This window comes from Molossus molossus, unplaced genomic scaffold, assembly GCF_014108415.1.
Source record: "Molossus molossus isolate mMolMol1 unplaced genomic scaffold, mMolMol1.p scaffold_m16_p_16, whole genome shotgun sequence".
NCBI classification, from domain to species: Eukaryota; Metazoa; Chordata; class Mammalia; order Chiroptera; family Molossidae; genus Molossus; species Molossus molossus.
The window spans coordinates 43,712,530-43,724,034 of NW_023425351.1; the positions used below are offsets into that span (position 1 = coordinate 43,712,530).

At 42.8% G+C, this 11,505-nt stretch overlaps 1 protein-coding gene across 1 annotated transcript in view; it reads left to right on the forward strand.

Annotated features, from left to right (window-relative positions):
* Nucleotides 1–11,072, forward strand: part of SPAG1 (sperm associated antigen 1) — a 93,670-nt gene extending 82,598 nt beyond the window's left edge. Inside the window, exons 16-20 of the mRNA XM_036264044.1 lie at nucleotides 123–255; nucleotides 2,772–2,898; nucleotides 9,766–9,930; nucleotides 10,308–10,676; nucleotides 10,772–11,072. Of these exons, the coding sequence (XP_036119937.1) occupies nucleotides 123–255; nucleotides 2,772–2,898; nucleotides 9,766–9,930; nucleotides 10,308–10,676; nucleotides 10,772–10,903 (926 nt within the window). The 3' untranslated portion in view covers nucleotides 10,904–11,072. The remainder of the gene's footprint in view (nucleotides 1–122; nucleotides 256–2,771; nucleotides 2,899–9,765; nucleotides 9,931–10,307; nucleotides 10,677–10,771) is intronic.
* The last annotated feature ends 433 nt before the right edge of the window (nucleotides 11,073–11,505 follow it).

Here is an 11,505-nt window from a genome sequence, read left to right on the forward strand (position 1 = left end):
TCTAGCTCTGCATGGTATGGTGTCAAGTTAATTTGTAATAGATTTACTTACAGATGTTCTTAAGGTTTTGTAGAGGTGCTTATATAAATGCTTCCTCTTTTTTTGTATTTTGGGTTTCATAGATGAAAAAATGTTTAAAACCCTTAAAGAAGAAGGAAATCAATGTGTAAAGGACAAAAACTATAAAGATGCTCTTAGTAAATACAGTGAATGCTTAAAGATTAACAATAAGGAGTGTGCCATTTATACAAACAGGCAAGTTCTTTGTAATTTTATATATTTCTTATGGTAATATTTTTTATTTAAAAATATAGACAAATCAATTGTCAAAGTTTTTTTCCATGGTTCTGATCAGTTATAAAGCAAATTGTCTAAGAAGTGGAGGGGCCAGAGGCGTTCTGGAGAGATGGAAACCATGAGGTGTGGTGGGCCGGGAGGGCTCACGTGCCCTGTGTTCCGCACAGGCCCTTGCGGCTTTGCCTGGTGCTGCTGTGCCCCTTCTGGCCGGGTGGCCTTATGCCGCTACAGGCCTGAGTGCTGTCCTCCATGGAAGGGGTAGGAACACCTGCCTTTCAGATTAGCGTCTTACCTGCCCTTTTTCTCTTGAAGTGCTAAGGGAAGGATCGGCATCTTTTATGTGCAGTAGGAGCGGGGAGATTGTTCTAGATTGCTGCTCGGGTGCCATCTTTACCACATTATGGTAAAAGTTACCTAGAATATGGTGATTTGGGGAATTTTAGGGAGTAGGTAGAATCTGGGGTGACAAGGGAAAATAAGGTATAGTTCCTAAAGAACAGGGACTCACAGCACGAATTTTTTAGCTATTTCAGATTTTTTTTTTAAATCCTCACCTGAGGATATTTTTCCTTTTTTTTTTAGATAGAGTGGGAGGGAGGGAGAGAGAGAGAAACATTGATGTGAGAAGGACACATCAACTAGTTGCCTCCCACACAACCTGGGCTAGGGCCGGGAATGAAATGCAACCAAGGTTCTATTCTTGACTGGAATCAAACCTGAGATTCATTGGTCCTCAGGCCGACACTCTAACCACTGAGCCAGACCGGCCAGAGCCAGATGAATTCTTTTTTTTTTTTTTTTTTTTTTTTTTTTATCCTCACCCGAGGATATTTTTCCATTTTTTGTTCAGGTAGAGTGGGAGGGAGAGAGAGGAACAGAGAGAGAGAGAAACATCGATGTGAAGGGACACATCGAGTGGCTGCCACCCGCACGACCCAACCAGGGCCGGGGACAAACTGCAACCGAGGTACATGCCCTTAGCGGGAACCGAACCCGGGTCTCTCAGGACCACAGGCCGACGCTCTAACCGCTGAGCCAAACCGGCCAGGGCCAGATGAATTCTTTTTAACTGAACTTCTCACGGCTTTGTTTTTGTACATTTTCCTCTGTTGGTAATCTTTGTGCCAAAAATGTGTAACTAACTCCACCAAGTGTTTTTCTACCTTTCTGTTCAGCCTCTGTGTATCGGGCATTAATGGCCACTCAGTTTTCCCTGGAGACCACCCGCTCCCCTTGGGGGCACTGCAGCCCACTTGCTGGCTCTCCTCTTTTCCCGCTGGTATTCTAGGGGTTCTCAAGGTATAGATCCTCTTTCCTCTCTCTGTTCTCTGGCCATTTTGTTCTCTCCACAGGTCCATTTACCACCTTCCAGTTATGGCCTTTAAATCTGTCTGAGTTTTGGACCTGAGCACTCCCCTGCCTTCTGCACTCATGACGGGTTCTCCTTCCTGACCGATGCTTCCCTTTCTGAGTGTGTCAGAAGCTTGTCCTACCTTCTACATTTCTCTTCTGTGGCAACTTTCTCCACCCTCACTCCCTGCTCTGGATGATCACGGTCTCTTCTTGTAAGCAACACCCTTGACGGTGTGTCTGCAGTCTTGTCCCCTCTTTCTCATTCTCCAAGTTGCAGGTAGAGGGGTCTTTCTAGACATAGTGAACACGTCAACCCCTATTTAAAAACCCGTTAATTTCAGGATAAAACTCAGCTTCTTGCCATGATTCACAAGGCCCCTTGGGATCGGGCCTGCCCGCTCTTCCAGTCTCATCCCTGCACTGTGGCCACATGGCACCTCTCACTCCATTGGGAACATCATGTTCTCTCTCACACAGAACCGTGGACATACTGTGCCTCTGGCCTCCACTCTCCCTTCCCTACATCTTAACTTTCACCCAGTGCCTTTGTTTTGGATAATTCTCACTTCATACCCTGGTATTCAACTTAAATGTCACTTCTTCCAGGAAGTCTTTTCTGACTCTTCTTCCCCTTTCCTCAGCCCCACCAGATCTGATGACATTCTCAGCTGTGTCATCCCAGAGCATCCTATGCAGACTTTATTGTGTTTACTTGTTTTAATCATCTGTCTCTTCCTTGAGGGCTGGGACTGGATTTTGTTTATAGTTGTATCCCCAGTGCCATAATTACATGTATTGCGTGAAATGCCATAATTGGATTTAAGTGTTAGGTTTTAATTGAGAAACAGCTGTGGCCCTCCCTGGCCAGTTTGGCTCAGCGTGTCAGCCCTCAGACCAATGAGTCGCAGGTTCGATTCTGGCCAAGGCATGTACCTCAGTCATGGTTCATTCCTGGCCCTGGTTGGGGCCGTGCGGGCGGCACCCAGTCGATGTGTCTCCCTCACGTCGATGTTTCTCTCTCTCCCTCTCTCCCCCTCCCACTCCATCTAAAGATAAAGCTGTCTACATTTATAGGTATATTGTCTTTCCCTTTCATAATCCTGAGTTCCACGTTCCACCAGAGCTCTCTGTTACTTGAAGCTGTGCCAGTTTGAAGAGGCAAAGCAGGACTGTGATCAGGCGCTTCAGATAGATAACAGGAACGTGAAAGCGTGCTACAGACGAGCTCTTGCTCATAAAGGACTCAAGGTGAGGAACTCTTCATTTTAATACATAAAGTTCAGCTCCGAACAAACCCTGTGGTTTTCGTGAACACCAGTCTTGGGATCAAGGAATGGGAGCGAGGTTATCTGGAATTTAATCCTAAGTCTATACTGACCAGTCCTGCAACCTTGGAACAGGCCTCAGATTTCTACTAATTATAATGTGGAGCTAGATAATTTCTTAGACTCCTTCCAGCTCAGAAAATTATTATTTATTTCCTGATTTTCTAAGAAGTGTTGTTAGTTATGATAAGTCTACTTTAAGGAACAGGAATGTTTTTTACTGAACTACTCAAGGCCACCAATGCCACTGGATTTCTCCAGCAAAGGGTTGGGGTTGTATGTGTTTGGAGGAAGGCCTCAGAACAGAAGATGGTAGAAACATACCAGACTTGGGAAGCTCATGATGATTTGGGTCTTAAACTGGCTGCTGATCAGTATGAAACTATAGAATGGCATTCTCTAAGAAAATCACACTTACTTTCAGTGTGAGAGAGACTCATCGATTGGTTGCCTCCCGCATACACCTCACCCTTGACCTGGGAATTGAACCCATGACCCTCTGGTGCCCAAGCAGACACTCTAACCACTGAACCATGCCAGCCAGAGCTCTAGCTTTGTTCTTCTTTTTAAAGATGCTTTGGCTATTTGCGGTGTTTTGTGGTTCCATACAAATTTTAGGATTTTCCTACTTCTCTGAAAAAATGCTTTTGGAATTTTAGAGAGTGCATTGAATCTGTAGATTGCTTTGGGTAGTATGGACATTTTAACAATATCCAATCTTCCCATCCATGAGCACAGAATATCTTTCTATTAATTTGTGTCTTCAGTTTCTTTCATCAGTATCTTAGAGTTTTCAATATACAGGTTTTTACAGGTTGGTTAAATTCATTCCTAGGTATGTTTTTGTTTGTTTTTGATGCAATTATAAATTACAAATGAGTTTGTTTTCTTAATTTGGTCATTGATCTGAATAATGTATAATGCCCATGTAGTCGCCACCCCAGTCAAGATAGAGAATGTTTCCATCGCTCCAGAAAGTCCCTCTTGCCCATTGCCTTTAATTAATTTCCCTCCTTCCACCCAATCCTAGTCAACCATTCATCTAATTTCTGTCACTATAGATTAGTTGTGCTTCTTTTTTGACATTGACATAAATATAATCATATAGAATGTACTGTACTCTGACTTGTTTTGCTCAGCATAGCATCTGCAATTCATCCATATTGTGTGAATGTCAGGAAATAGTCATTTTTGTTGACAAGTTGAATGACTATACCACAATTTATTTTCCACAGTCACCAGTCATGACATCTAGGTGTTTTCCAGTTTGGGAGCGGTTATGGATAAAGCTGCTATGACCTTCTTGTACACACATTTTATGAACTTGCTTATGAACTGGTACAGCTGGAAGCCCGTGAAGGTGGGAGTTGGGCTGGAGAGAGATGGTCAGATCACAAGGGGCTGGGAGGCTGTGCTAGGAAGGCGAGGCTTGATCCTGGAAGTGATGGGAGCCCCAGAGGGTGATGGAAGGCGTCATGACGGATCAGGCGTCACGGGGACAGTGTGGAAGGTGGATCAAAGGTGGGGGCATCAAGCATGTAGGAGGGAGATTGGTGAGAGGTCACCAAGGTGAGAAGCAGATCCCTAAAGGAAGATAATGGCAGAAGGAAGGGAGAAGGTGTATCAGTTTGCCAGGGCAGCCATAACAAAGTACCGCAGATGGTGGCTTAAAGAACACAAATGTATTTTCTCACAGTTCTGAAGGCTGGAGTCTGAGATTAAGGTGTCTGCAGGGTGGGTTCCTTCTTAGGGCTGTGAGGGAAGGATGTGTTCCAGGCCCCTCTCCGTGGTTTGTGGACGGCTATCTTCTCCTGTCTTCCTCTTCCCTCCATGCGTGTCTGTCCAGATGTCCTCTTTCTATAAGGACACCAGTCATACTGCATTAGGGGTCATCCTAATGACCTCCTTTTTACTTGATTGCCTCTTTAAAGACTCTATCTCCAAATATGGTTACATTCTGAGGTACTGTGGGTTAGGATTTCAACATGACTTTTTGTGGGTGGGGGGAGACACAGTTTAGCTGATAACAGAAGGTGAGGGATTCATTGAAGGTTGTTGGAGGGTAAAGTTGGCCGGACATGTGAGCAGTAAACTGTATGGAAGACAGAACAGAGGGGTGGCTCCCAGGTTTCTGGCTCTGGTGGCTCAGTGGTGCCATGTGGTGAGGGTCCTACAGGAGGAGGGAGGAGTTTGAGAGGAAGAGCAATAGTTCGGTTTTGACCGTACAGAGTTTGAGACAGGTCTTTTAATCCCATGTCCATCACTGGCTGGGAAATAACCTGAAAATGCATTCTGTAAAACCTAGGTTCATTGGGAGAGGGTGGTCGTGTTTTCGCATAATGTATGAAATGAGTTCGGTCTGTGCACTGAGTCATCAGGCTCTTCTCGATCCTAGATCCACTCAGGTCGAAGTAGAGCCACAGTACAGATGCTGTGATACGACCCCCAGGCCAATGGGGCCCTGCAGCTGCCCCCCTGCTCCCCTACTCTCTTCCTTCCCAGGTTGTTAGAAAGGACTTTATAAAGGATACTGTTGAGTCGCCACAGAAAGAGGTACATAGGGTGAGATCTAGGAGGGTCCTGAGCACAGAGTTTCTATCCTTGGACCTGGGTGCCCCACCCTCCCAGCATGTGGGTGCAGTCACCAGCCCGGAAGCTCCACATCTGCCTGTGTGTCCCAGTGCCATGCCCCCCCCCCCGCCCCATTTTGTTAGCAACACTCATTTGTAAACCTCACTAAAAGATTTACTAAATGGTGTGTGGCACCATGAATTAAAGAGTCCTCTTCAAAATTAACTCAACTTTTATTGAGCTTAATGGATTTGGGTGCATGATAGTAGCTCTGCCTGACTCTCCAGTGGTGTCCAAACTCTTCAAGCAGGCCTACCGCATTCTGGCTGCCCGACTCTGAACTTGTTTACCTGACTGACTGAAAGTCAGCTGTACCTAATGAAAAGCCAGAATTTTATACTTCCTAAAGTGAATTCTCGAAATTGTATTACGATGCAAAAAGATAATCCCAAGTTTGAGTTATCCTATCCCACTAAATTACGAGGCTAGCAGCTTGTTTTTCTGGTTTGACTTCTTACAGCTTAATGTGTTCACCCTGTCACTTGAGATATACACCAAGTGAATGTATTTCGGGATCTGCAAAGGCTACAGCAGCTTATAAATGCGTCACCGCTCACACCTGGACCTGGCTCCTCGGTGTGCCAGACGTGCGGAGGTGGCACAAGGGCCCACAGTGACAGGTGCCCTGCCTCAAGCTCTCAGCAGAACACTCTGCTTTCTTGGATCTTCTGTTTCTTTTCTAGCTGGCTTTACTTTTTCATGTGTGCCAGTTTTGAAAAATGTAGAGCTTTCCTTGATGTACAGTTGTTCCTCATAAACAAAGTAACTGAACATTTTATTGGTGCATACAATTTATTAAAAAAACCTTTTTTTCTATATTGATCTTAGAGAGGAAGGGAGAGGGAGGACGAGATAGAACATCATTTGGCCGCCTCCTGCATGCCCCCCACTGGGGATTGGGCCCACAACCTGGGATGTGTCCTGACCGGGAATCAAACCAGCCACTGAGCCACAATGGCCGGGGCAGTTTGCTTCTTTTTTCACTGCCACTTATGTGCTAGGCTTTGGGAGCATAGAGAGAAGTAAAACATAGTGCCTGCCTTATGGAGTTTACAGCCAATTGGGGATGCTATAATGCCAAGATACCAAAAAAAGTAATGTGTTATAAAATTATTAGAGTTTAAGCATATCTGTTAATAGTAAGTGTTATCACAAACCCATGCAATTATACTTCATCATTTTTCTTAAGGCTTAATGAGGTCAGTAGCAACTTTTTTTTTTTTCTAGATAGAGATAGAGTAGAAGGGAGGGAGGGGTAGAGAGAGAGAAAGAGCAACATTGATGTTGAGAGAGACACACTGATTGATTGCCTCCCCCACAAGGGCCAGGGAATCGAACCTGCAACCCAGGTGCATGCCCTTGACCAGGAATCGAACCCAACCCCCTTCCATCCATGGGCCAACACTGTAACCCCTGAGCCAAAATGACCAGGGCAATAGTAACTTTTAATGTCCTTTCTGCCAGAGCAACCCTCTTCTCTTTTTTTTTTTCATCCTCACCCGAGGACATTTTTCCATTTTCTGTTCAGGTAGAGTGGGAGGGAGAGAGAGAGAAACATTGATGTGAAAGGAACACATCGAGGGGCTGCCACCCGCACAACCGACCAGGGCCGGGGACAAACTGCAACCGAGGTACATGCCCTTAGCGGGAACCGAACCCGGGTCTCTCAGGACCACAGGCCGACGCTCTAACCGCTGAGCCAAACCGGCCAGAGCCAACCCTGTTCTCTGTATAAGCTTCTTCCCTCCACTCTGCAGGCTGTTGTCTTCAGGCCTTGTGTTCTGACAACTGTATCAAAGGGAGACTCCTTCCTCATTAGCATCCATCTCAACCTTTGGTTTTCTTAATTGCATTAATTATATTTTATTTATTCATTTGTTTACTTGTTTTTTTATTGTTTCCTTTTGTAAGACATACAATTCCAAAGGGCCAGGACCACGGCTGTTCTTTCTCCCATGGTGTTCCCATTCTTGGTGCACAAATTGGTCGTGGCCACCTCAGGTGAATGAACCTTACCTGACCTCTGTGGGATCTGGCAGACTGGCTCCTCATCGTCCACTGCCTCCCTGCTTGATGCTGTCCCTACCCATTCTGCTGTCCTGCCCTCTTGTCACACTTGACTGCCTCTGTTTTAACACTTACCAAAGTGTATTTCCTGTTTTCTTAGGTCTCCTTCAATCAGACAGATTGCCCTTTAGGCCCCGACTTTCCTGAAATAGATGGAAAGACTGTATCGACGCTTGTGGTGTTGGACTTTGATTTTGTAGTTTACAAGTCTGTTTTCAGGCCTCTCACTTAATCTCCACAACTGTATTACCACTCACCTTGGGCCCTTGCTGCCTTGATCATCCCAAAGATGATCTTTCTATGCCTCAATTTCTTCATCTTTAAAACGGGGGACAATACTGTCTTAATTTCCCTTATTTCTTTTTTGTTGGTTGGATCCACAAACATTAACTGTACCATTTTCTTATAAACCACTGTGTTATCAGCTTGTTATATTATGTTGTGAAATTTTCAGTGCCTATTTATCAAAACTGACCTATTTTTAGTCCCATATTTGTTTAGTTCTGGAAAATTTCTATGACAAAAAAACAAACAAACCAACAAACAAAAAACTCAACACTATTCATAGTTTGTATTTTGTCATTGTTACCTCAAGTATAAATATTATAGAAATAAATGGGGACAATAAAAGTTAGTGTCTATAGGGCTGTTGTGAGAGTAAAACAATACTTGCAAAGGGCTGAGGTTGGTAAGAACTGGCTGTTGCTACTCCGTCAACTTGCCCCACTGCCCACCGCCGTGCTGTTCAGTATGGGCCCCGCCTAGAACACTTACATGGAAATGCGTTGTCATTGTGGGGGTTTTTTGTAGCAGGTTCTGACTATGTTGTGACTCAGTGGTATGTAGATTTGTTATTAATAGTACATAATGTACTATAGTTTATAAATAATTTACTTTTTTTTTTTTACAAACTAGAGAAGATTTAAGGTTATGTCTTTAAACTCATCCATTACTCTTGTTCTGCTGTTTTGCTGGGCGGAGCAGGAAGAAATGTGGCATTGTAGCTGGTCCCTCAGGACTGTCACATAACACTGCTTATCTGTCCTGTGCCTCAGCCTGCAGTGTATGCTGTTACTGATATGTCACCAGTACTCAGGTTACACATCACTGGAATTCTTCGCCTCCTCATGGAATTCATTTTGATTTAAGCAAAACATGGGTCACCCTGCCCTAGCCAGTGTTGGTCAGTGGTTAGAGCACCAGCCAAAAGGTCACAAGTTTGATTCCCAGTCAAGGACATGTACCTGGGTTGCAGGTTCTATCCCTGGCCCTGGTTGGGACACGTGTCAGAGGCAACCTATTAATGTGTCTCTCTCACATCAATGTTTGCTCTCTTTCTTTCTCTTCCTCTCTCCTTTTCCCTCTCTAAGAGTCAATACATATAACCTTGGGTGAGGATTAAAAAAAAATTCAAAAACCAAAAAAACCCCATGGGTTCTAGAATATGGCCTGTCATAGAGGACTGATTTTGGGGCCATTGTCTCTGCTACCAGCTTCCATGCTGTGTTTTGTTAAGCTTAGATTTGCCTCCCCCACCCCCAATGATTCTTTATGGAAGAATAAACATCAACTCTAGCCTATTTGAACAGTATAAAACTTTGAAGGGTTCTATGGAACAAGACAATATGGTAGCAAATAACATTTGTATACCCCTTTATAGGTTTAAACCACTCATATTATTTTAATTCATTTATTACTTGGTGTAGCCTCATGAAAACTAGAATAGAGAAGTTTTTGTTATTCTTATTTTAAAAATAAGGAAAACTAAAGCTCAGAAAGGTTAAGGTAGGATCTTGTTCAAGTTTTGCTGCTAGTAGGTGCTAACGTGAGGATGCTCATTATTTCACTTATTCAGCAGACAAGGGCTCACCATGCGTTAGGGGTGGGGAGGGGCATGGTGTTAGGGAATCTGAGTCTTCTGATTCCAGATTCAATGTTCTGCCTTTTATGAAGGAAGGTTGCTGTGTTATGGGTCATAATAATTTAGCCCAAGTGTTACCCAAAGGCCCACCTTTGTAATCACGGTTCCCCTGGGAGCCCTCTGCATCACTGCACCCCTCCACATCATATATTCTGGCTTTTCTACTTTCAGAATTATCAGAAAAGTTTGAATGATCTCAATAAAGTTCTCCTACTAGACTCAAGTATTGTTGAGGCAAAGATGGAACTGGAAGAGGTAACCAGGTTCCTCAATGTGAAGGATCAGACAGCATCATTCCATAAAGAAAAGGAAAGAAGGAAGATTGAGATTCAAGAGGTATTTGTATTATCTTAAAAAGCACTTCTTTGGGGAATCTTACATTGGGTTCTAAGATCATGTTCCTTCCTGAGTTATACAAAAATATATGTTTTTAAATTTGTTTTTATTCTGATGCTCAATGGAGAAATTTTAACCAATTATAAAGACAAAGTTTTCCTTAACTTTGATAATCAACCCTTGTGTTTTCCCAGTTTGGTCCATGGACGGCACTGGGAGTCTGCATTTGGTCTGCTTCTTCTGTTTTTGCCCGTCCCCACCCTGCCCTGTCTGGCCTGTTGACTTGTGCTTTTCAGTCCTTTCATTTTAATAAATGTAACTTGGGGTGTGCGTAGTGCAGCTGTTTGTGTCACAGTGAAATTTTTTTCCTTGTGAAGGTGAATGAAGACCATGAAAAGCTTGAAAGGACCCCTGAGGAGTGCTGCACTGGCTGCCATGCTCCTGAGCAGGGGGACACGGGCCACGGGCCACTAGAATACTATGAGAAACTACCGATCACCAAGCCTAACAGTGCCTATGAATTTGGGCAGGTTATAAATGCTATCAGCTCTAGAAAAGATAAAGAAGCCTGTGCACATCTGTTAGCCATCACTGAACCGAAAGATTTGCCAGCGTTGTTGAGTAACAAACTTGAAGGGGATATATTCCTCCTCCTCATTCAGTCTCTGAAAAATGATCTCATTGATAAAGATCCCTTATTGGTATATCAGCATCTTTTATATCTGAGTAAAGCAGAAAGGTTTAAGGTAAGTGGCCAAGTATCTTATTGAGATTGATTTTTACAGACTTTCTATAACCTTAAAATGTTAGTTTTATACTATCATTTTTCTCCTTCTTTCAGATGATGTTGACACTAATGAGCAAGGGCCAAAAGGAGCAAATCGAACAGCTTTTTGATGACCTCTCAGGCACACCAAATGAACATTTTACTTTAGAAGATGTACAAGCCCTAAAAAGGCAGTATGAGCTTTAAATCAAGATTATTGTTAGATTTCCTCCATGCATGTGTTCCAGTAATACTGAGATGGTATTGTAATACAGTTGCACGGATAAAACCTTGCTTAGAAAAGATCCCTGGGTCTGGACTATAAAATATTTTACTTATTTTTATACACAGAACATGTATATTCTACAATCTGCTTTTTATTAGTTGTAAATATTTTCTTATGTACCAGAGCTAACATCTTTATATTTAAAGTATATTTGGAGCTTATTAAGATGCATTTTAATTTGTATCTCATATATTCTTTTAATAACTTGTAAAATTTGAGTTAAATTACATTTCTTTGGGCTATGAAGGAGTTCACTTGAGTTTGACAGAAATGTATTTCTTTAAAATGAATTTTTAAAAGTGAGTATCATCAACAGTGATTATTACATCACCTTTATTTCCTGCTTTTATATATATATACATATATATATTCCATTTTATACTACTTGTATGTTACAGTCTGCTAAGATAAAATGCAGTACTTAAATCCATAATATGAAATGATTATTAAATAAATTGTGATTATCAATTTAGAGCTATAAGAGGAACTTACTTTTTCTAATATGGAAGCATTGCCTAATAAA